Raw genomic sequence first — 27,192 nt, 5'->3', positions numbered from 1 at the left:
GCATGGTAGGTGACAGAGGCATGGTAGGTGAAACGGGCATGTAGGTACACAGAGGCACACAGAGGCATGGGTAGGTGACAGAGTAATGGCAGGTGAAACGGGCATGGTGGCATGGTAGGTGACACATAGGTATGGTAGGTGACACAGGAATGAGAGATGACACATATGCATGTAGGTGACACAGGCATGGTAGGTGAAACAGAGCAAGACTAGAGGAAGATTACAGCATAAGAAGGTGACTATACATGGGTGACACAGAGGCACAGTAGGTGACACAGAGGCAAGGTAGGTGACACAGATGCACAGGTTGAACACAGGCATAAAGACACAGAGGCATGGTGCAGGTGACACAGAGGTATGGTAGGTGACAGAGGCATGGTGTGAGGTGACACAGAGAGGCATGGTAGGTGACACAGAGGTATGTGGTAGGTGACACAGAGCAAGTGGAAAGGGACACAGAGGTATGGTAAGACACAGAGGCATTTAGAAAGACACAGAGGTATGTAGGTGACAACAGATACGGTAGGCAGAGCCTAACAGAGGTATGGTAGGCGACACAGAGGCATCTGTGAGGCACTGCACGTGCCGAGGTGATTACGAGAGAGGCATGTAGGTGACACAGAGGCATGGTAGACAAAGGTATGGTAGGGTGAAACAGGGGTGTGTAGGTGACACAGAGGTATGGTGACAGTATGGTAGGCGACCCAGAGGCATAGTACAGATGCATGGTAGGTAAACATGTAAAGCGCACATGGTGACACAGAGGTATGGTAGGTGACACAGGTATGGTAGGTGACACAGAGGCATGTAGGTGACACAGAGGCATGGTAGGTGACTTGTAGTGGCTGAGAGGCATGGTAGGACAGGCATGATAGGTGACACAGGAGGCATGGTAGGCGACACAGAGGTATGGTAGGTGACACAGGTATGGTAGGTGACCCAGGAGGCACAGTATGACAGATGCATGTAGGCAACACAAAGGTATGCAGAGGTGACACAGAGGTATGTAGGCACACAGGTATGGGTAGGCACTGAGGCATAGTATACAGACAGATGCATGGTAGGCAACACGTGCCATGGGTAGGCACAGAGGCATGGTGTAGGTGACACAGGTATGGTAGGTGACACAGAGGCATGGTGACACAGAGGCATGGTAGGTGACTCTAGAAGCATGGGAGGCATGTAGGTGACAGGCATGATAGACACAGGAGTAAAGAAGGGAAAAGACTCTAGAAGCATGGTAGGTGACAGAGAGGCATGGTAGGTGACAGAGAGGCATGGTAGTACTTAGAAGCGTAGGTGACAGAGAGGCAAGGGAGGTGATTAGAGGCCAAGATAGGTGACACAGAGGCATGGTAGGTGACTTAGTAGCTACGTAGGTGACAGGAGAGGCATGGTAGGTGACAGAGGCATGGTGAACAGATGCATGGTGAAAGACAGAGGTATGGTAGGAGACACAGAGGCATGGTGTAGGTGGACACAGAGGCATGGTAAGCAAAAACAGAAACATGGTGGGAAACAGGTGCGGGAGAGACACAGGAGGCAGGTAGGTGACTTAGCATGTAGGTGAGACAGAGAGGCATGCAGACAGGCATGATAGGTGACACAGAGGCATGGTAGGCACTAGAAGCATGGTAGGTGACAGAGAGGCATGGGTAGGTGAAAGAGGCATGTAGAGGTGAAAACAGATACATGGTAGACACAGAGGTATGGTAGGTGACAGGAGGCATGGTAGGTGAAACAGATGCATGGTAGGTGACACAGAGGTATGAAGAGACAGAGTGGCATGGGTAGGTGAAACAGATGCATGGTAGGTGACAGAGGTATGGTAGGAGACACAGAGGCATGGTGAGGTGACAGAGGCATGGTAGGTGAAACAGAACATGGTAGTGAAACAGAAGTATGTAGAAAGATGCAGAGGCATGGTAGGTGAAACAGAAACATGGTAGGTGGAAACAGAAGTATGGGACACAGACACAGAGCATGGTAGTGGGCACACAGAGGCATGGGGTACAGGCAGTACTGGTGTTACTGTGTAGGCTGCACACAGCTGCATGGTAGGAGACACAGAGTGCATTTCTGCAGGAGACACAGAGCAAGCACAGAGGCAAGCAGTAGGCGACAACAGAGGCATGGTAGGCGCGTTACGGCAGGCGTGAAATTAAGAAACACGCAGGTGCAACAGAAGCATGGGTAGAACATCATTGAGAGCATTTTGCAGGCATCAAGTGCTACGGTAGGTGACACAGAGGCATGGTAGAGCACACAGATATACATTGAGAGTGCTAAGTAAGACAAGGCAGTAGGTATAAAGCAGAAAGACACAGATAATGGCAGGACATCAATAAGATGTTGTAGAAAGTGTCTGGAGAGCACTGCAGTAAGACACAGAGGCATGGTAGGAGCATCAAGTGTTGGCCTAGTAAGACACAGAGGCTTTGCAGGACATCAAGATGTTGGGACGGTGCAGTATATCACCAACAGGGGCATTTGCAGGGTGACAGAGTGGCAGGTGAGGGTGACGCACGCGCCATTGCAGGCATCAACAGGAGGCATGGTAAGAGTAAGTATATTGCAGGACATAAGACAGAGGCATGGTAGGCAGACAGATAGGTGAAACAGAAGTATGTAGGCATGGTAGCATCACAGAGGTGCATGGTAGAGACACAGAGTATGGTAGAGCACACAGAGCAATGGTAGAAGCACAGAGCAAGCATGGTAGGTGATTAATAAGAAAACCCAGAAAGAAACAGAAGTATGGTAGGTGACAATATGTTACGTAGTGACACAGATATGGTGAGGAGACACAGAGGCATTGGTGACATCACGAGTGCTGGTAGGTGAAATTGGTGAGCTACGGTAGTGGACACAGGCATGGTAGGTGACACAGAGGTATGGTAGGTGACAGGAGGTGAAGCAGAAAGACACAGGCATGGTGAAAGACACAGAGGTATGGCAGGAGCATTGCACAGAGTGCACAGGAGCACACAGAGGTGACACAGAGGCATGGCAGGTGAAACAGAAGTGGGTGGTGACACAGGCATGGTAGGTGACACAGTAGAGGCATGGTAGGTGGAAACATAGGCATGGTAGGAGACACAGAGGCATGGTATGTTTTAGTAAAACAGAAACATGGTAGGTAAAACAGAAGTGCTATAGGCATTGTAAGCATGCAGAAAGATCATTGCATGGTAGAGCATCACAGAGGCATTTTTGTAGAGGAGCATACAGAGTGCATGGTAGGGTGATTACTGAGATACATGGTATGAAACAGGAAGTGGTAGGTGACACAGACAGAGTAAGACAGGAGGTATGGGTATGCACAGATAGGTGACACAGAGGCATGGTAGTGAAACAGAAACATGGTAGTGAAATGGTAAAGCATGGTAGGTGACACAGGCATGGGTATCAGCAGAGGTATGGTAGAGACACAGAGGCATGGTAGGGAGACACAGAGGCATGGTAGGTGACACAAGAGGCATGGCAGGCATTGCATTTAAAAGCAGAGACACAGGAGGCATGGCAGGCGAAACAGAGATATGGTGAGACACAGGAGTGCATGGTAGGATACAGAGGCATGGTAGGACATTGAATGGAGATATATTGGTGAGGGTGATTACTAAAGCATGCAGGTGATTACAGGCATGGTAGGTGCAGACAGAGGTATGGCAGGTGAAACAGAGGCATGGTAGGCACATTATGCTACGGTAGGTGACACAGAGTAAGATGGAGAGGAAAGAGGTAGGGGTGACAGAGGCATGGTAGGTGATTAACAGAGGTGCTTAGAGAAAGACACAGAGGCATGGTAAGTGAAAACAGAAACATTGTAGAAATATGTAGACACAGGTACGAAAGTGACACAGAGGCATGCAGAGACAGAGGCATGGTAGAGAGACAACAGAGGCAAGTGTAGTAAGCCAGAAGTATCACAGAGGCAGGAAAGTGATGGTAGGTGACAGGAGAGGCGCGGTGAGAGACACGATAATGGTGACACACAGAGATACGGTAGGTGATTAAGAGATATAATGGTAAGATCAATATATAATGGTAGGCGACTAACAGAGTGCTACTTGCAGAGGCGGACACAGAGTGCACGGGTACACAGAGGCATGGTAGAGACACAGAGGCATGGTATGTAAACAAACATGGTAGGTGAAACAGGTATGCAGGCACAGGCAGACAGAGGGTGTAGGGCACAGGCATGGTAGGGGTGACACAGAGTGTATGGTAGGAAAGATTACAGAGGCATGGTAGGAGACACAGATAGTACATGGTAGGTGACACTGAGGTACCCAGAAAGTGAGAGGCAAGGTAAGTGAAACAGAGGGCATAGTAGTGACACATAGGTATGGTAGGTAGACACAGAGTGCATGGTAGGGGTGAAACAGAAACATGGTAGGTGAAACAGAAGTATGGTAGGTGATTATAAGCATGGTAAGACACGAGGTATGGTAGAGACACAGAAAGTAGGTGACACAGGAGGTAAGCCGGTGGCAGGACATTACACAGATAAGCATGGTCGCAGAAACAGAAGTATGGTAGGGTGACACAGGAAGATGACAGAGGTATGGTAGGTGACACAGAGGCATGCAGTAGGTGACAGAGTGCAATGGGTAGGCACAATGTAGAGACACAGAGGCATGGTGAAAGTATCACAGAGGCATGGTAGGAGACAATAAGACACAGAGGCAGGCAAGACACAGAGCATGGTAGGTGACAATAAGAGTATGGTAGGTGATGAGCAAGTAGGTGAGACACGGTGATATAATGGTAGGTGACACAGAGTAATGGTAGGTGACACACACGAGGCACAGAGTGGGCATGGCAGGAGCACACAGAGTGCTACTTGCAGGCGACACAGAGGCATGGTAGGCACAGAGTGCAATGGGTGAAAGAAACAGAAGGATGCTGGTAGGTGACAATATGTTAATGGTAGGTGACACAGAGGTATGGTAGAGACACAGAGCATGTAGAGGTGACACAGAGGTATGGTAGGGAGACACAGAGGCATGGGTAGGCGACACAGAGGCATGGTGACACAGAGTATGGTGACAGAGGCATGGTAGGTGACAGCCTGGCATGGTAGGTGACACAGAGGTAAGCGAGAGGACACAGAGGCATGGTAGGAGACACAGAGGCATGGTAGGAGCACACAGAGGTATGAGGAGACACAGAGGCATGGTAGTGAGCACACAGAGGCATGGTGAGGTGACACAGAGGCATGGCAGGAGCATCACTAAGAGCAAGAAGCAGAGGGCTATCACTAAGAGTGCGCATGGTGACACAGAGACACAGAGTGCATGCAGGACACAGAGGCATGGTAGGCGACACAGGAGGCATGGTAAGACAGAGGCATGCAGTAGGTGACACAGAGGCATGGTAGGTGACACAGAGGTATGGGTGAAAGAAACAGAGTATGGTAGGTGACACAGGAAAGACACAGATAAGTGGTAGGAGCACACAGAGGCATGGTAGGGGCACAGAGGCACAGAAGACACAGAGGCATGGTAAGAAACAGAGGTAGCACACAGAGGTATGGTAGGTGACAGAGGTATGGTAGGTGACAGATGTATGGTAGGTGACACAGAGGTATGGTAGGTGACAGAGGTATGGTAGGTGACACAGAGGTATGGTAGGTGACACAGAGGCATGGTAGGTAACACAGATGCATGGTAGGTGACACAGAGGTATGGTAGGTGACACAGAGGTATGGTAGGTGACACAGAGGCATGGTAGGTGACACAGAGGTATGGTAGGTGACACAGGTATGGTAGGTAACACAGAGGTATGGTAGGTAACACAGAGGCATGGTAGGTAACACAGAGGTATGGTAGGTGACACAGAGGCATGGTAGGTGACACAGATGCATGGTAGGTGACACAGAGGTATGGTAGGTGACACAGAGGTATGGTAGGTGACACAGAGGCATGGTAGGTGACACAGAGGCATGATAGGTGACAGATGCATGGTAGGCGACACAGGCATGATAGGTGACACAGAGGAATGGTAGGTAACATAGAGGTATGGTGAGGTGACACAGGCATGGTAGGTGACACAGAGGCATGGTAAGTGAAACAGAGGTATGGTAGGTGACACAGGCATGGTAGGTGACACAGAGGTATGGTAGGTGACACAGAGGCATGGTAGGTGATGCAGGTGGCCATATATGCAGCGACTTTCACAGATAATTTTACATATCTCGGCATTTCCCGAGTTATACTAATACATTCCGAGACCATATCCACTTCTAGTTATATGAAATTCCGAGTTATCGAGGGTTTACTATGTAAGTATAAATGAGCAAAGTTGTTTCCCTTCAACATTACGTTACATAACATTTTAAAATATGGAGTGAGAAAGAAGTCATAGGATGGCTGGTGGGGGGGGGGGATTGTCTTGCGGTCACTTTTCCCGCCTCCTTCCTCACTCAAGCATGGCTAATTGTGATAGGGAGATGAATTTGATACCATAATGATCCTTAATCAATTCTCTACAAAACATTACCAATATGTTATCCATAAATGAGAAGCTGAATAATAAGATAAAAATAGGCATTTTACTGCATATGAAGGGTACTGGTATCAATAAGCTCAAATTATTACAGTAAAATATCTTTACTAATTAATAAATAACAAGTAAACAATAATTTGCCCAGGAAGAATTATAAGAGGCAGACAACCTTTTTAGGGGTGTGCAGTCAGTTTCTACCAGTCTCTATGTACAGAACTAAACAAAAGATTCATTTTAAATACTCTGTAACGTTCTATATCATATCCTGACCACTGGGGCTAGTTGTACAGACTTTTCCCGGTGAAAAAGCTAAGCTCAGCTAAAGAACTAAAAATTTTATCTTGTGCAAGCTATGAAATGCTTATACTCACATTAATCGCTATCTTGCAAGGATTCCAGCAATGTGTTATATTCTTAAGTCTAGTCTGTGACATTTTATAAAAGAAAAACTTTAAGCCTATTATCACATTCATCTCATTAATTGTTATCACTCACCACCATCTGCTTTCCCGGCTAACTGGGAGGAGGGGGAAGGGGAGGTGAGATGTTGACATCCAGGAGCTGGGTGCGTATTCATCAGTTGAGGAGTGAGGAGGGACTCGGGATTACAAAAGACAGGGAGTCTATTCATCAGTTGAGGAGTGAGGAGGGACTCGGGATTACAAAAGACAGGGAGTCTAAGTTTTTCGCTTATAAAATGTCACCGACTTGACTTAGCAGAATATGTCATGCATTGCTGGGATCCTTGCAAGATTTTGATTAATTTGAGTACAAACTTCCTGTACTTTGCACTAGACATAAAATTTTTAGTAATTAACTTGGTATAGTGTATACAGTATTTGAGTACAGGTTGTGATAAATTTTGCTATGTGGTTGTAGTTGCGAAGTTTCATGACATCACTAATGTATAATACATCTCCATATGCCCTGGTTTATTCAATTATCAGTTGTCTAAGTGCAAAAGTAGCCAAACTGAGCCATCATGTATCAATTAATTTTATAATAGAAATAATAAAGTCAAATGTTCTAAGACAATAGTTTAGTGGTGTTGTTAATGTGTGTGTTGTGTAAGTGTCTTGGCATGTCACCTAACTCTTCCCACTCACCTTTATCCCCAGGCCTGGAGCAGAAAGGCTTGGAGTGATTTTCTCACCACTTTCTCCGATTTTCTAGTAATCACTTTAAATCATTATTTATCGTTTTTATACACTTAATACATTTGCCGAAGGCTGAAGTAGGTTTTACTATATCATGTGTCTCAGTTGTCTCCATAGGTGCAAGCGTATTAACGGAATTAATCACGATTTAGCGAACTAGTTCACTAAACGACGAAAGACAACGAAAAAATCCGTTCCTCGAAATCGAGTTTATTATATCGAATTCTGTTAAATCAAAAGTATACTGTATTGTTATTATTGTCCACTCTGTATCTGTATTTTTCTGGCAAAATAAACTGTTTCAATATCAGTACAGTACTGTATTGGCACAACACCTACCCTACTGAGCTGATCTACGTAAAGTAACCGACCTACCTATAATCAGGAGCTCTAGTCAATGTGGTGACAAGGCAGGAACAGAGATGGCAGAGTTCATGCTTCCTCTTATGGTTAAAGAAGTTCCAAATATATGAGTCCTTGAATCAACAACCAGATCCAGTGAAATCACATCTTAATCCAAGTTCAAATGGGCATAAAATTATTAGTTACAAAAACTATTCTACTGTACCTTGTTCTCCTGGACAGCTTATTGTATTTTTAACTAGTCAAAGCCAGAGGTCGCAGGTGGGCTCTACCAGACAGTGTTTAATAGTACAGGTATGGATCTCAGATATCAATATTGTACAGTAGTTGACGACCAATAAGCCATAAAATACTGTTAACATATTTCACTTACTAATTTCATTTTATCATGCTCCTTTTTTCTCTGCTTCACCTTTGCATATTCATCATCACTGAGGCGATATTTAGTTCGTCGAGACACTTCTACCTGCTTCTTTTCTGAAGGACTTTTAGGCATTAGCTGTAATGAAAATTACATCAAATTTCCAATATATGAGTATATTTGTCTTAGCCTTAAATGTTTATCATAATTAAAAAAAAAAACAAGTGCTATTTATTACAAGCAGCAGTACACACAAACCAGTATATACCAAGAAATTAAATTATAAAGCAACACCTACTGTACTGTACTGTATGTTAAACTCGTATATATTACCTGCATTGCCGAGTGGCCATTACTTGCTGTCCAAGAACCGCTTCCTTTAAACTGAAAAGTGAAATGTTATAGATGTAAACTAAACAATTTATACACACCAATACATTTCAATACTCTCAAGATTAAAAAAATAAATACAAAATTAATAGTATGTACAGTTACCTGTATTTATACTGATCAGCATCAGCTGATCAGCTGATGGGCTAGTCTGCCAATTCAATAATCTGTTCTATGTTTACAATCGTTTCCAGTGAAGTAAATATCAAGAAAGTTGTGCTCTTTAATATTTTTGCATTTTTTATGTTAAAATTATTAGTCATTTTAAAATTTAGTTAGCATATTGATAATACATGCAGTACAGGGAACTAGTTTTTTGTGCGCCAATCAGCCGCTTGACTCAGCCACCAGGCGTCAGTTTGGCTTTGTTGACAGTGGAGTGAACATCTATTTTGTTGGTGTCTTGAACATTTTTGCATTTTTACATTGAAATTATTGGTCATTCTGAAATTAACTTAACATATTGATAATATATAGCGCAGTGCAGTGTTGATTTAAATAAAATAATCTTGAATTACACTTCTAATTCCCATCATCATCATCTACCAGGAACCTTCTACATACACACCTCAAAGTAAGTGTACTTTACTGCATTTTTTTTACTTTGTATGTACTTTTCTGTGAGCTGGAACCAATTACCCAATATCCCATTGAAACAATTGATTCGGTTAACGAACGACTCTAGAACGAATTGTGTTCGTTAACCGAGGGACCACTGTACGTACATATACACTAGATCTCACAAATCACTACAGTATAGTCTGGATTTATGCGGTTTTTGTTTATGAGTTTGGTCATTTATGCGGTGCCTTGCCAGAATGAAATGTTTTAATTACACGGTAAATTTCATCATTTACGCGGCGAGCGGCTGGAGAGGTGCAGAAGCGCTGCGCCATTTTTTACTCAAGCGGTCCATTCTTGACAATACGCGGGAAGCGGGGCGGTGAGGGGTGAGCATTAGGTCGCTCTTGCGTTATCGCTGATGTCATATGACGTATCGGACTGTGATTGGGCCACGCATCCTTACCACCCACGCATTCCCTCTGCCACTAGCTGTGATTGGTTTAATGTACATGACGTGCCCTGCCACCAGAAGTCGTTGACCTAGCCGGGCCAGTCTCATTGTTCTCAGTCCACGTATACAGTTCTCTCTTGTGCCCGCTATTCCCCTCACAATGGCTTCCGCTGGACCCCCACCACCCGAGAAAAACCTTGAATTACCTGGACCAAGCCATGATTATGTGAAGGAAATCATAGAGTTGGGGGAGAAAATTAAGCTCATCCTTGACAACGACCCAGACAAGCATCGGTATGAAGTGTCTAATAACCATCTGACGAAAGTTATGGAGCCGTATATCCAGATCTATCTCGACAACATCAATGCTAGTCGTCAACGTAGTATTAAGGACTTCTTCGCCCGCAAACCACCACAGCCAGCCCAAGTCAGTGATAGTGACAGTGAGGATATGGACTTTGAGGGGTTTGTCTGGGAGGCCCTGCAAACCTCTGCGAGTAGTGAAAGTGATTCACCGTAGGGCAACTAATCTGCCCTCTGCCTCAGAACCAGCCGCCACCCACGTGTGCCGACCCATCTTTTCTACTAATGTAAGTGTTAAAAAACCTAATATTATTGATATTTCTCTTAAATATTAATTGTGTGTGCATACCATCATAAAATTAAGATGTTATTTTTACTACAAGGTACATATTGTCGGAAGAAGTGGAGTTTGGGGACCTCCACGGGTTCAATTGACCGCGTAAATGCAAACTATACTGTACTGTAATGTAATACAGATCCACAATCCCTTATCCCTTATTTGAGGTGTGTAATGTCTACATTGAAATTATTCGCTATCTTGCAAGGATTCCAGCAATGAAAATTATATTCTCCTAACTTTAGTCTGTTACATTTTATAAGATAAAAATTTTAAGCCTAAAACTACCTTCACCCCTGGGAAGGGGGAGGTGATGTGTTGACAGCAGTGGTGGGCACAGCTAAATGAAAAGTCAGCTTTGCTAACCGCTAATCCACCAACTAAAAAGTTAATTTCGCTGACGCTAAACCGCTATTCAGATAAAACAATTAGCGGAAGCTAACACTAACCGCTAACTTTTATTATATGAATTTAGCTTCGGTTTGTTTGTTGTTTTGGCTCTAAAACCCTTAAAAACAGACCTAGAGAGCTGAAATTTTCATATGTTGTCTTGTAGCTTAGACATAGAGCTTTCCAAAAAGGTATAGCACGCCAAGATCAGATGATGATCAAGGTGTACACAAATAATTAATGAACAAATGAAATTAAACATTAGTTTACATTCAAGTTTCAACATACACTTTATAATCTTTAGTTACTGTACAAAAAGACAGAAAGTATTAAACGAATCCAAAAACTATAGTACTGTATAGCATAGGTAGCAAATAGCATCATGCCAAGATCAGATGATCAACTTATCAAGGTGTACTCTGTACACAATTTCACAAATAATTAATTTGCATTCTCATACAACCTATCGGCCTTATTCATTATTCATGTAAATATGCAATACCAACCACATACACATTATGCAGTGCATTTTTATATAACTTATTGTTGGTCTTAGTCATTATACCAGTGCATTTTTATATAACTTATTGTTGGTCTTAGTCATGTAAATAAACAGAAAACTCTAAATTTTAATGAAAAGTAAGTTTTTAGAAAATTTTGTTTGGCGTGCACCTTGGATGACATCCTGGTTATGAACTTATGCAGTACTTAGCATTACCAAATATATTGACACAAAAAAATCCCAATTAAATTAAAAAATAAATGAGAAATGAAATTATACATTAGTATACAATTACATTCTATGATTCTTTCAACATACACTGACAGTCTTTATTTACTGTAAAAAAAAAAGTATTAAACTTTAATAATTGAAAAATTCCATTCACTCCGGCTGCAGTGGCTGGGCCTTCTCCATCGCCTCGACGTGATACTGGTTGCCCTTCATAAACATCAGCCTCTCAAAGTTGCCATCTGACAGGGTGGCTCTCTTGTCCCTCAAGATATCTTTGCATGTACTAACACACAGTCAGCCAAGCGTGCCTGTCTGACTGTTGAGACACGCGTCGCGGCATCACATGCTTACAACAGACAGGAACAAACATGTATAAATTTTGTTAGCGGACTTAAATTTAGCAAAAGCTAATTGGTCCGCTAATGGTTTCCAAAGTTAGCGAAAACTCTAACCCGCTAACGAGAAAGTTAGCTTCGCTAATTAGCAGTTAGCGAATTAGCGGAACCATGCCCACCACTGGTTGACCGCCAGACAGGGGGGGAAGAGTGGGGGTGAGATGAGGTATTCACCAGCCGGCGGGGACCTTAATCCCATGCGTCTTATCTGTCATATACTGTAGAGGAGTTAAGTTTTTTGCTCATAAAATATCACTAAATTGACCGGAGAGAATTTAACTTACATTGATAGAATTTTTGTAAGATTGTGATTGATTTGAATATAAATATGCAATAGTTTGCACTAAACATGAAAAGTTTTGTAATTACAGTATATACTGTAGTACATTTGAGTACATGTACATTACATAGTACAGTTAGCTTGTGTTTGGGCATTATGAACGAGTATGAGAGAGATTTACTCGCACTAAATTGATACAGACGAGAGGCAGGTGTTACAATGACAATACCCATTTGGCAACTGAAGACAGAGAGGTGGGATGACAGGGGTGGAGCGTTTGGCGGGCTAGTGTTTGGAGAGCTTATGACCCATTTTGAAAATTTTGATTTTGAAATTGGAAATTGTAACCTAACCCCTGGGGTAATCCACGTATAGTTGAAACCGCGTAAGAAAAATACGCGTAAGTTGCTAGTGTACTGTACCTATCTACAGTCGGCCCTTCACATACGCGGGTTTAGCATTCACGAATTCGCAAATACGCGGATTGCCCCGCCAGAGGAATATTCTGTACATTGAAGTAATTGAAGTACATTCAAATCGCGCGCGGCACCGAACACGGGACACAGCCCGCTCCCGCTACCTCACACACACCTCACTCAGCCAGTCTCGCTGTCACCACACTTGTGTTGACATCAACATTGTAGTTGCAAAAATATTACATTTCCGTGAATGTATTATATCAAGCACAGTATGAATAGAATATCACTAATATAACAGTATTTTAACCGAAAACTATTAAAAAAGCGAGTAACATCTCTTGAACATCGGAAGGTTAGGTAAAGTCTTTTGTTTTCATGTAGTTTATCCTAATTTACATTGAAATACATTATGTTTCAGCAAAACTACTATTTATTCTGAGAATATGGAAATGTAATATTTTTGCTGATATGACGTACGTATTACAGTGGAAAGTGACGAAAGCAATGACTTTCACTATCTTTCATTCAAAAGATGTTACCGTAATCGCTTTTCGAATGGTTTTCAGTTAAAAAACTGTTGTATTACAATAATATTCTCTCCTAATTCACTTGTGATGCAACAGTTTTTTAACTGAAAACCATTCGAAAAGCGATTACGGTAACATCTTTTGAACGAAAGAAAGCTAGTCATTGTTTTGGTCACGATTTTATTCCACTTTCCATTGTAATGCGGACGTCATTTCAGCAAAAATATTACATTTCCGTGAATGTAGTATATCAAGCAGAGTATGAAGAGAATATCATTGTAATATAACAGTATTTTAACCAAAAACTATTAAAAAAACGAGTAACATCTCTTGAACATCGGAAGGTTAGGTAAAGTCTTTTGTTTTCGTCATGTATATATCCTATTTTATATTGAAATCCATCACGTTTCAGCAAAACTACTATTTATTTCTGCGAATATATTCATTCCGGCACAGTTTAGGTAAAATATACATGTGCTGTAACAGTTTTTTAACTGAAAACGATTCGAAAAACATGTACCCTCTAGCCCTGTTCAAGGAGAAGACTGGGAGGAGCTGTTTCGTGCTGAAGACGATGACAAGGAAAATGATTTTGATGGATTTTAATGAAAATATTCAGAAATATGGTATCGTAGTATTTATTCAAGTGAATTAGGATACAATATTATTGTAATACAACAGTTTTTTAACTGAAAACCATTCGAAAAGCGATTACGGTAAAATCTTTTGAGCAACGAAAGAAAGCGGAAGTCATTGTTTTCGTCATGATTTTATCCCACTTTCCACTGTAATATGTACGTCATTTCAGCAAAAATATTACATTTCCATATTTATTTCTGAGAATATATTCATTCAGTCACAGTTAAGGTAAAATATACTTGTGATGTAATATTTTAATGAAAATACCTGGTATTTAGAAATATGGTATCGTAGTTTTCTATTGTTTCAAATTTAATTAACAAAGATTGATGTTTCAAGTGTAATGAACAAAAATTGATGTATCTATAAATTAATTTAAAAAAATGAATACTTTATGTTTTACATCGTCCTGTGCTACCATACCATGCATTTGGCTACTTTGGGCTTGCTATGATGACGCAAGAGATCTGCCCTGGCAACTGTACCGACACTCACAGCTGGTGGTGCGTCGTTTCCATTGTTTACTGGTAGTAGTTACTGGTAAATATTTTTCAACCTAACGAAACTATTACCCGTTTAGAGGTCGACCCCCAATTTTTTGCCAAATACAGGTTGACAATCCCTTACCCGCAATCCTTGGGACCAGAGGCATTTAGGAATTTTTCGGTTTTCAGAATGGTTATTTTTTTTTTTTTTATTTATTTTTTTTTTTTTATTAGCCCACCCGGGCACAAGTCACTGACCCACATTGGGGCCTGGGGGACGAAAATATAATAATAATAATAATAATAATAATAATAATAATAATAATACCGGGTAATAATAATAATACAGGTAATAATAATACACAGTAATTCACAGGGTCTAGGTCGTGTTACTCACTTTTTATCTTTTTTTCATTCTTGTATTTCTTTATTATTATTATTATTTTATTAATGCAGTGTTATTGTTATCATTATTATTTTATTTTGGTGTATTTTTTAATTAAAATTTTTATTTACTATGAATAATTATTATTATTATAATTAGTATTACTATTACATTCCCCCGGCCCGATGTGGGTCAGTGATCTATGCCTGGGTGGGCTAATCCTGTTTAAAAAAAAAAAAAAAAAAATTGCTCCACAAAAACTTTCGGTTTTCAGAGCTTTTGGTTTGGATAAAGGTTGTCAACCGTAATTTGTCTTAAAAACTCGAACTACAAACAGGTATATTCGGTAAATAAGGACATGGGGGGCCATGGGTTTTTTGGTAGGGGGCAATAGTACACGGATTTTTAACATTCACGGGTATCTCTGTTACCTAACCCCCGCGTATGTTAAGGGCCGACTGTATTTTGATGTTCGATTTTAAATCTAAATTATTTCTGAATGTCCATGATCGAGCAATAATCTGGAACAGGGGTCCCCCTTATATGCCAGGATGTGTTCCAAAGAAAAGCAACTTATAGTGAAACATTTTATAATCAGAAATTTTACACCATAAAAATTACAGTAACGTAATTAGGGGTACAACTAAACCTCGAGATACGATATCCCAAAATGCGATATTCCGCTTTAACGATGGGTATAAATTGACACCATCTCACTATAGTTTTCTACATCAAATCGGTGACATTTTATAAGAAAACAATATTTACCCCAATGCACCACACATCTCTACCTTCACTTGTCAGCCTACTCATGCGCCGCCGCATGACCAATCCGCGCACTAAGGGTTTTTTCTTACAGTTATAACTAAACACTACAGGTAAATAATGTACATTAACTTTGCTTAGTTTTTGTGACTGAAATGAGACAGGTATGTGTACTACCTGTACAGTCAGTGAACAAGGCTAGCAAGCGTGTTGCCGAGACTCCTCCATCAGGGAAGGCCAAAACACCCTGGAAAACTGTGTCTCTGGAGGTGAAGCAGCATGAGATGGGTGAAAGAGCGTGCTCTATTGCTAGAGCGCTTGGTCTGGTCCAGTCAACAGTGTCTACCATCATTAAAAAGGCACCGGAAGTGAAGGATGCGGTGGAGGATGTCACCCAAGTTTCCGTTTCTAGATTATTGGGAACAGTGTAGGTGATGCCCCTTTCAAGACAAGTCTTGGGTGGTTACATCGCTTCAAGAGGTGCGCCAATCTCCACAATCTTCATCTGATTGGTGAGGCAGCCAGGGCTGACATCATGAGTGCTAAAACCTTCCCGGCACTCATGAAGGCTAAGGTGGAGGAAGGAGGATACACCGCCAAGCAGGTTCTAAACTTCAACGAGACGGGCCTGTTTTGGAAGATGATGCCATCAAGGGCTTTCCTGGCCAAGGAGGAAAAGACTGCACCAAGCTTCAAGGTGGCCAAGGACAGCTCTACTTTGCTTACTTGGAGGCAATGCTGAGGGGTACCTTAAGTTGACTTTGATGCTGGTGTACCATTCCAAGGAACCTAGAGCTTTTATGGGGTTTATTAAGGAGCACCTCCCAGTCATCTGGCACTCCAACAAGAAGGCCTGGGTAATGACAGTGTTGTGCCAGAGTTATATGTCTGGCTACCTCTCCAAGCACCTCAAGGAGTACGCCGAGAAGCAGAACATCTCCAACAAGTTTCTCCTAATCCTCAACAATGCGCCATCGTACCCGCCTATGATGGCTGAGTGGACTGACAACATCAGTGTGGTGTTTCTGCTCCCAACACCACCTCACTCATCCAGCTGCTGGATCAGGGCATCACTGCAACCTACAAGGCCTACTACTTGAGGAGGCCGATGAAGCAGCTGCTTGAGGCGACAGATGGGAAGAGAAAGCCGACCATCGACATGTCATGGAAGGAAGTCATGCAAAGCTGCATGAATGCAGTGTGGAGGAAAGTGTGGCTGAGTGCGTGCACGACTTTAGCGACTTCACTGATATTATAGCCATACACCCAGACATAGCCAGCATCTCCCAGGAAGCTGGCTTACAGGATGTGGATGAAGACAATGTGGCTGAGGTCTTGGACAGCCACTCTGAGAAGCTCAGCACAGAGGACCTGCTGCTTCTGGAACAGCAGCAAAGAGGGGAGTCAACAGGTGAGGAGGAAAATCCTGCACCCATGATGCTGACTATGAAGGTGTTGAGCACTTCCATAGGCCACTTGAACACTGCCATGGAGCTCCTTGCTGAGAATGACCCCAACATCAACAGGAGTTTGTCTGTGAGGGCAGTGGTGGAGGACATGCTCTGCTACAAGGAGGTGCGCCAGACAACAATCGCCCTCATTTTCAAACCCCTGCCACAGTCAGAGCCACAACCCTCGACTTCTGCCACCTATTCCGTCCCACCCAGACACTTCACCTTTTTTAAGGCCAAGCCGAAGCCTATACCTCCAGCCCCTTCTAAGACTCCGGCTCCCCCACTTTGCCTCCAGCCTCGCCGGACCCACATGAGTCCCCTTAGCCTCAAAGGGGAGTTGTGATGATGACCAGACATGGACAATGTGATGTGGTGAATGTTGATTAATTGTTTTGTACTGATAGTAGTACAGTGGTCCCTCGGTTAACGAGCGCCTCGGTTAACGAGATTTCGGTTAACGAGCGCCTCGGTTAACGAGATTTCGGTTAACGAGTTACCTTCCATAAGATTCTTAACTTCGGTTAACGAGTTTTTTAAGAGCCGACCTCAACATGTTTTCGCTTGCATTTGGCGGTCCACCAGCTGTAGTATTAGTCCGCCAATACAGTAATCGGTTCTAGGGCTTATATTCCTTACCATTTTAGTAAATATCAAGAAGTTTACAGTATTCAATAGTTTTAAAAGTTTAATATTAAATTTTTTAGTAATTTTAACAATTATTGAACATAATTGAAGGTAAAGAAACTAGTTTCTGGCACACCATCCAGCCTGGCAACACACGAAACTGGCGTTAGTCTCTCTCTCTTTCCAGTGGAGGTAACATCTTGCTTGAGACTCTCTTCAACTAAATGCTTTTTTCTGTGTTTCCAAGCAAATTATTGGTCATTTTGAAATTTATTTTACATATTGACAATATTTAATGCAGTGCAGTGTTGATCTAAAGAAAATAATCTTGAATTACACCAAAAGAACTAAACTTTTATGGGTGAAATGGTGCCATGGGGTGACTTCTCTTCCACCCCAATGCCTTCTCTTCTCCCTTCTCCTCCACCCCCACTCTAATTCCCATCATCATCATCATCCAGGAGCCTTCTACATACACACCTCAAAGTAAGTGTACTTTTCTACCCTTTTTGTTGAATTTAGGCAATTTTCGGTGAGCTGAAACCAATTACCCAAAAACCCACTGAAACAATGGTTTCGGTTAACGAGTTTTTCGGTTAAAGAGCAACCTTCTAGAACGGATTGTGCTCGTTAACCGAGGGTCCACTGTATTGCAGGAAATTTTTTGTCAGTGATACATGTGTGTTTGTGGAGTGGTTGGGAACGTATCCCATTGCACCCCATGTTATAATGCTCCCCATTTACGATAACCACATTGTATCTCGAGGTTTACCTGTATATACATTGCAACATGTACAGTAGCTAATACCCCACCGAAAGCTCAGCAAATCAGCTTACACTAGTTAATATGTCCAACTTCATATTCTGTAGTGCCAAAAATTTTATTTTATGTGATGGAAATTATATAGGCAGTTACATTTAATTTGAAACAAAGACTGAATGAACGATATCCTCTGCCTTTGTAATGTTTACGTGGTTCAAACAAATTATAGCTCCCTTTTATAAGAAGCTCCTTCAATTGAATATACTGTACCACTACATTAATGATTCAATCAATCATTCAATTAAGAGTACCGTCCTCATATCTGAGGGTTGGCTCATAACCAAAATTAAGCAACTTGCAACCAGGTAACCTATAGCACCCAACCTGAAATCCAACCAATTTGAATATGTATATGCTGGTTGTTGCCAACCACCGATTTTAAAACTTATCACTTCCTCAATGCAACAACTTTGAACACCTCTGCTGAAGTCCTCACTTGAGACACTAAATATGGTAAGTATTGCTTCCACACACAATTATTAATTACATGTAATTTGTTGAAATAAAAAATGGAGGCGTACCACTTAGCTTATTATAAGAAGGGTTAAAGAGTCTCTAGTGAAGTTCTATGAAGACTTCAATCAGCTGGTTATTGAAGCGTTGAGGTACTTAAACTGTACTGTACATACTGTATACGCAAAACACAATACAGTACCGTATCTTGAATCTTGTTGGACGTGTTTTTCCTCTGGGTGTGTACACAGCTTTCACTGTGTTCCAGGCCTCAGGCTTTCACCTTGACACAAAGCACAAGATTATTTATACAGTGGAAGTCCAAAAATCCGGACTGCTTGGGGATTGGGTCGGTCCGGATTTTCCGGATTCTCAGGCAGTACTTTTAAAATTCAAATTTAACGAGGAATAAAGAGATGAACAGGTACATTTTGATAGTTTATTCATTAGCAAATATAGCATGCTTCATTTATCAAAACGAGCAGTTTTAATGAAAAAGCTGTGAATTCTAGAATTTTATTCTTTGCCTTTTTATATCATAAATTGTAGACTTTCCAATGTCGTATGTTTCCATTAGAAAAGTATTGCTCACACCACGTTCTAGTTTCTTAATTATTTCAAGTTTGTCACTCAATTTCAACGTGTTCTTCTTTCTCTTCACACAACGAAGTTTATCTACTTTAGGAGCCATTATTATGGGCTTGTACAGTACTCTGTAAATGGAAAGAGTAGGACTCAAAATTACATATGTTGTCACAGTTTGATTGCTCGTTTTAAAGTGGCGACCACGTGGTCGCTTGTTGTCGCTGTGCAGCTGTGGCGCTCACGCATGCGCACATACACACAAAAGCCCGCTAAAAAAAAAAAAAAGTGTGTTTTCAAAAAGTCCGGATTCTCGGGTGGTCCGGATTTCTGGCATCCGGATTTTTGGACTTTACTGTATAAAGAAATTGACCTGATTTAGCCCCCTCGCCGCGGGCTAGGGTGCAGCTGGCCATATCCCCCACGCGGGGTAAATCAAGAAAAAAATCAAATTTTCCCGTTTTTTTAAGCCCTTTGAAATGATAAAACAATAACATATACACTGTAAGTAAGAAAAACTATATATTGACCCTCTAGAAACTTCCCTGGGACTGCAGCGGTGAGGGAGATAAGGTGACAGTATAGTTTTGTTCGGCTAGCACTCATGGTCACTACGCACTTACCGGCCATTTTTTGCTTGCCTTTATGTTCGGGATGGCCAGTAATATATACAGTGACCCCTCGGTTAACGAACTCAATCCGTTCCAGAAGGTCGTTCGTTAACCGAAAAGTTCGTTAACCGAAACCATTGTTTCAATGGGTTTTTGGGTAATTGGTTCCAGCTCACCAAAAATTTCCTAAATTCAACAAAAATGGTAGAAAAGTTCACTTACTTTGAGATGTGTATGTAGAAGGCTCCTGGATGATGATGATGATGATGATGGGAATTACAATGGGGGTGGAGGAGAAGGAAGAAGAGAAGGCATTGGGGTGGAAGAGAAGTCACCCCATGGCACCATTTCACCCATAAAATTTTAGTTCTCTTGGTGTATTTCAAGATTATTTTCTTTAAATCAACACTGTACTGCATTATATATTGTCAATATGTAAAATATATTTCAAAATGACCAATAATTTGCTTGGAAACACAGAAAAAAGCGTTTAGTTGAAGAGAGTCTCAAGCAAGATGTTACCTCCACTGAAATGACAAAGAGACTGGCGCCTGTTTGGTGTGTTGCCAGGCTGGATGGCGCACATGAAACTAGTTTCCTTACCTTCAATTATGTTCAATAATTGTTAAAATGACTAAAAAATTGAATATTAAACTTTTAAAATTATTGAATAGTATAAACTTCTTGATATTTACTAAAATAGTTAGGAATTTAAGCCCTAGAACCGATTAATGTATTGGCGGACTGATACTAAAGCTGGTTGCCCGGCCAGTGCAAGCAAAAACATGTTGAGGTCGGTTCGTAAGAAATTCGTGAACCGAATTTTTGTTCGTTAACCGAATTGAAGATCCTTATGGAAGGCAGTTCGTTAACCGAAATTTCGTTAACCGAGGCGTTCGTTAAACGAGGGGTCACTGTATATATATTTGCTTATCATAATACTTATTTCCTATAAATAATTAATTTATAATATTTTATTTGCATTATTTTTCATAAAAAGTGCTCTGCAACACACATACAGTCGGTCGCCAGGCTGTCTTTGTGTTTGGTAGAGCAAGTACTGTACAGTATAGTCTGGATTTACACAGTTTTTGTTTATGCGTTTGGTCATTTATGCGGCACCTTGCCAGAATGAAATGTTTTAATTACGCAGTAAATTTCATCATTTACACGGGAATCGGCGCGGGCAGGGGTAGTAATAATAATAATAATAATTCACAGTAAATAAAACTTAAAATAAAAATACAAAAATTATAAATTAAATAATAAAATAATAATGTTAATAATTACAATAACAACACTGTAATAATAATAAAGAACCATAAAGAAAAAAAAAATAATCAATATTGAGAAACTACAGTATACAGGTAGTCTGCATTTACGCGGTCAATTGAACCCGGGGAGGTCCACGTAAAACGAGAAACGCGTAAATGAAATAACAGAACATAAGGGATTAATTGAAATAGAGACTGGGCCGACCCCCAAACTCCACTTTTTCCGACACAATAGTACGTTGTAGTAAAAATAACATCTTAATTTTATGATGGTATGCACACACAATAAATATTTAAGAGAAATATCAATAATATTAGGTTTTTAACACTTACGTTAGTAGAAAAGATGGCTGGGCACACAGGGATGGGGGGGTTGGTTCCGAGGCAGAGGGCAGATTATTGGCCCTCACCTGTATCACTATCCGCCACAGAGGCTTGCAGGGCCTCTTTGTCAAACCCCTCAAAGTCCATATCCTCACTATCACTGACTTGGGCCGGCTGTGGTGGGTGGCGGGTGAAGAACTCGGTAATGTTTTGATGACTGGGCGACCTTGTGCGCACCTGCTCACGCCGCTTCCCGCGTAAATGATGAAATTTACCGCGCAATTTAAACATTTCATTCTGGCAAGGCACAGCGTAAATGACCATACGCGTAAACAAAACCACGTAAATCCAGACTATGCAGTAAACCCCCGCTTTACGCGGTCCCACTTTACGCGTTTCCAAGTTTACGCGGTACCCTGCCGAAACCGGAATGCTCACATTCCGCGGTGCGTGTACCCCTTTACGCGGAGAGCAGCTGGCGAGCCGCGCCATTTTTGGATCCAAACCTCCTGCCCTCTCTCCCGTCATCCTCCATGTTGTGTAAGCGGCGCGAGTAGGTTGCGCAGTGTGTCTTTGTTGCGTTATCAGTGACGTCATATGAAGTATCGAACTGTAATTGGGTCATGCATCCTTACCTCCCTCCGCTACTAGCTGTGATTGGTTTAAAGTAATATGACGTGTCCACCCGCGGGAGGGAGGGAGGAAAGACGACGCTTGACCTAGCCGCGGCAGTTTCATCCCTCCAGGCCACACCGTGTATACGTGAATCCATTGTTCTGTAAAATGGCTTCCGCCGGACCACCGCCCCCAGAGAGAAACCTTTCCTTACCTGGAACCCAGCCGCCCTAAGCCAAAGAAGACACGACGTTCCTTAAGCTACGAAATTAAGTATAAGATCATACAAGAGTTGGAGAAAGGAACAAGACAGGTTGATCTCGCGCGCCAGCATGGTGTTAACGAGTCTACGATCAGGACAATTAAGAAGGATGCAGCCAAGATAAAGGAGCACATGAACATCACAAAGTCTACAGGTGCTTCTATGATCAAGTATTGCCACAACCAGGTGCTTCTCAAGACAGAAAAATTACTTGTGAGCTACTTGGTGCGTCAGGCGCGACGGAACATGGCGGTGGACACACGCTCAGTTAAGGAGTACGCACGTGAACTGTATGCTGCAGTGTCACGAAAGATGGGAATTACAGAGCCCAAACCCTTTAATGCTTCCTCTAGGTGGTTACAGAGGTTTAAGAAGAGAAACAAGATCACCAATATCAACATTGGTGGTGAAGAAGCTAGTGCTGACCGTGTTGCGGTTAGGGAATTTCCTCCGTTTTTACGTGAGATTATGGAGGAAGGACAGTAAACCAACGACCAGGTGGTTAACATGGACGAATCTGGTCTTTTTTGGAAAAAGCTACCTTCCAAGACCTTCGTTGTGAAGAATGCCAGCAAGTGTCGGGGCCGGAAGTTGCAGAAGGAGCGCATCACCGTCCTGTTTACCACCAATGCCTCCGGTACCTGTAAGCTCAAGTTATCAGTGATCCACACAGCACGCAAGCCGCACGCCTACAAGAGCATGGACATGACCAAGCTAAATGTCCACTGGCTGACCGCACGTAAGGCGTGGATGTTCTCTACACTGTCCCTCTCCTGGTTTGATGACTGTTTCGTTCCCGATGTGAAGAAATTCTGTGAGCAACAGAATGTGCCATTCAAGATTTTGTTGCTGCTGGACAACGCACCAGGACACTCGCCCCTACTGTTAGATCGTCACCCCAACGTAAAAGTGGTCTTCCTTCCTCCCAACACTACGTCTATATTACAGCCCATGGACCAAGAGTTAATCTGTAATGTAAAAGCTGCATTCTCTACTAAAAAATTCAAGCTCCTGAACAACTACACCAACACCAAGGAAGAGTTGCGTAACCTGAGTGACACCAACAGCGATAGCAAATGCGAAGACGATGAGGATCAACAGCTGGCAGAGTAAGAAGTACTTTTAAAACAATTTTGGAGAACATTCAACGTCAAGAAAGCTGTGGACTTCTTGGTGGAGGCATGGGATCAGCTGTCTGCAGCAAGTGTTCGTCACGCATGGAGACATGTGTTGCAAGGCATTCCGGCCGTTAGGCAGAGTAAATCTGTGACTGGTGAGGTTCAGACTGTTGCAGTAGCAGTGGACCTTCCCAGAGAAGCTGCGCAGTGTTACAGCTGCAGGCTTCTCCGAGACCACCAACGACGACATCCTGGAGGTGATAAGGGATCCTGATGTGACTACCGACGACATGGTTAGATGATGATAACGTCAGTGAAGAGGCAGGTGGTGCGTCATCCCAAGAAGAACACCGCTTATCCCATAGTAATGTTAGGGGTGCCATCGAGTGTATCGAGAAAGCCAAGCTCCTCCTTTCCGACGACCCTGACGCAAACAGGTATGAAATCTTCACTACCCAGCTGTTGCAGACTATGGAGCCCTACATCAAGGTTTATCACGACAACATAAACACCAGCCGTCAGCAAAGCATAACAGAGTTCTTCGCCCGCAACCCACCACAGCCAGCCCAAGCCAGTGATAGTGACAGAGGTAGAGACAGTGATGGTGACTTTGAGGGATATGTCAGGGAGGCACTAGTAAGTGTGGATGACACCGATGAAGACTCACCTGAGGGCCAGTAGCCTGCCCTCTGCCTCGGAACCAGCCTCCATTCCCCTACGCCGACCCATCTCTTCTACTAACATAAGTGTTAACCCCAACCTTGTTTTTTTCTAACCTAACCTTCAGTTTATTCTTCTCTTATTGACTGTTCCCTTCTATATTATGTGTGGGTGAATACCATCATAAAGTTAAGAGGTTATTTTTAGTAAAACGTACGTATTGTGTCGGGAAAAAGTGGAGTTTGGGGGTCGGCCCGGTCTCTATTTCAATTAATCCCATATGTTATGTTGTTCACTTTACGCGGGCCGCCGTGGGTTGAATTAACCGCGTAAAGTGAGGGTTCACTGTACAGTACTGTATATATAATATGTATGTTGTGTTGTCAAAGTAAGAGAAACAATTGAGACCCTGCAATTGTGTATAAATGAGGCAGAAAGTTAGATCAGCAACCTGGGACTCGGTCACAATATTTGTGATGCCATATGGCAGCAGGGTCTACCATTAGACAACACATTATACTTCCAATATCTTCCCAGGGGGCAGTACCTCCCTGTTTGATAGCATAGAAGACGCCCCTAAACTCCTGAAGGATCCCCTTAATATCCTCCCTCTGCTCTTATGTCAATTCCTCTCCTATTTTTATGTCAGCCAAAAGGTCTCCTTTTCCACGGCCCTTTATCGTCGGTGTCCTCGGGTTAGATACCTCGATCCCCGGTTCCAACACACCTAGTGTCTATCCTTCATGAAGTAGCTCCAGTGTGCTTGTCGCGTTGGCCACTCGTAGGAACACGTCACCACTGGTAGACCCGGTGACTCAGCAACAAGCAGGCACCACAGCAGCCCCCTTGGGACGCAGTGGTTCTACTAGGTACTGCTCACCTGGTGCCCGGTCCGCCACACCACACTTTATCATTGCTTCGGTGCAGCAACGACCGTGTGCTTCACCCTAGCCATTACGCTCATCACTTAACCCACTGACTCTGAAGCCGATTTCCCCTTTAATGTCGCTAACAGTAAAGGGACCGAGGTTTTCAATGATCCTGTTTGCAGTGTTCTTTATTCAGGTCTATAGTGAATCCATCAACACGTGCCCAGAAGTCCATACCCAGTATAACACTTGTAACCAGCCCCGGCACTACCACAAATCTGTGTTTGGGAATGTATATTCCTCCAAACTCAACGCCTAGGAACACTTCCCCCAGCATTGGTATCTTTTCTTCACATACACTGTATGCATTCTCAAAATATGGTATTACAGTAAAACCTCGATTAACCGACCACATATGGGGGGAAGGGGCCGGAGGATAATCCAAAAGGTCGGTTAATAGTACATCAAGTCTACGGAAATAAACCATACATTTTCAAAGTACCTTTCCCTAACCTACCTCATTTAATTCCCTCTATTCATTTTTGTTCATTTGCCATTCATATTTCAATAGAATTTGCTTTAAAACATTAACCACTTTAGTAAATAAATATGAACCAGCACAAAAACCGTGAATAAAAAATGGAAAAGTCAAAGAACATATGTCATCACAAAAATTGTGACCAAATCCCAGGTTGCTGATCTGACTTTCTGCCTCTTTTACACACAATTGCAGGGTCTCAATTGTTTCTCTTACTATTGACAATACAACATACATACAGGTACATTGTTTCTCACTCTAGATTTTTTTTCATTTTTGCATTTCTTTATGGTTCTTTATTACTATTATTATTATTATTATTATCAATACCATTATTAATATTATTACACTATCTCCCCCCAGGCGCCGATGTGGGTTGGTGACCTGTGCCCGGGTGGGCTAATCCCTGTAAAAAATAAATAAATAAATACGGTAAATAAAAATAGGGGTTCGGGATTGACGGTTAATCCGAAAGTCGGTTAATCAAGGTAGTTCATTTCTCTGCTTCACATTTAATACACCATCGTTCACTAGCGAATAATCACTTCCACTGTCCACCAAAACCCTAAAGTCTCTGTTGTAGCCGAATCTGTACAAGATTAGAGAAACGCAACAGTAGATGATCAAGTTGCTCCGGCTGAATCTCTGGTCCGTGTGCACTATCGCAACCACCCGCCTACCAAGGCCTGTGTACCGCTGATACTTTCCTTCACAACACTACAAATACCTCGTCGAGATCGTCCGCCACCTGGGTGTGCGATAGACTTTATTGAAAATCCGCCCCCTTAAAAGAGATTTGCGGTTTCCACCCAGGGTTCTCCCTTAACCTTTTGTAGCATGTGGCCCAACCCCCAGGATGTGTCTGGGAGCAGTAATAGCACTGTAGCGCTCTGTTGTGAGTGGTCGCTTTCAGTTGTCGTCCCCTGCCCCGGGTGTTTCGAAAAGGGGCTGTCTGGGCTGCCCCGGAGGGAGTCCGACCGGCTGACTGAATGGACGCCACCTGCTTCCGCAAGTCGCTCAATTCACGTTCCAGTGTGGTGTATAGCTGTCCAGTCATGACCTGCGCTGTGACACCCACCCCTTGCTGCTCTCCCCTGTCCCATTGCTTGACCTGTAGCACTAGTTGCTTGCTTCGTCGCCAGAGCATTTTCTGCAATTTTCAGTACCTCTTCATAGGACTTCGCCACATCATGTTTCCATCCACTTTTCTCTGATTATCTGCAGCCTCACGTCCTGGTCCCTTATCCCATCCAGGAACCGCCAAACTACCCGTTTACTTACTATGTCGTTAGGCTCTACAGCGAATACTTGCCCCGCTAGTTACTGTAACCGGGTCATGAAATCACTCAACTCCTCACCTTGACATTGGGTAGATTCCTCGAATATCAAAACTCAAACTTCAATGGCATCAGCAGTCATAAACCTTGACGCCAGTCTCTCCAAAATTTACCGTCACTCTTCCCCAATTCTGCATTCAATGTCGCCTGCTGCTTCACATAAGTTGCCTCGTCCCTCGCAGTTGCAAACGTAA

General features: G+C 42.7%; 1 protein-coding gene across 1 annotated transcript in view; it reads right to left on the bottom strand.

Annotated features, from left to right (window-relative positions):
- LOC121880311 (RNA exonuclease 1-like) overlaps positions 1–27,192 on the bottom strand; it is a gene marked incomplete in the record, with an annotated part of 136,744 nt that overhangs the window by 91,985 nt on the left and 17,567 nt on the right. The window contains 2 exon segments of the mRNA XM_042387471.1: positions 8,404–8,529; positions 8,725–8,775. Of these exon segments, the coding sequence (XP_042243405.1) occupies positions 8,404–8,529; positions 8,725–8,775 (177 nt within the window).

Source organism: Homarus americanus, unplaced genomic scaffold (genome assembly GCF_018991925.1).
Source record: "Homarus americanus isolate GMGI-L3 unplaced genomic scaffold, GMGI_Hamer_2.0 scaffold20930, whole genome shotgun sequence".
NCBI classification, from domain to species: domain Eukaryota; kingdom Metazoa; phylum Arthropoda; class Malacostraca; order Decapoda; family Nephropidae; genus Homarus; species Homarus americanus.
Note: the sequence above shows the minus strand (reverse complement) of the source record. Positions and strands in the feature narration are given on the sequence as shown.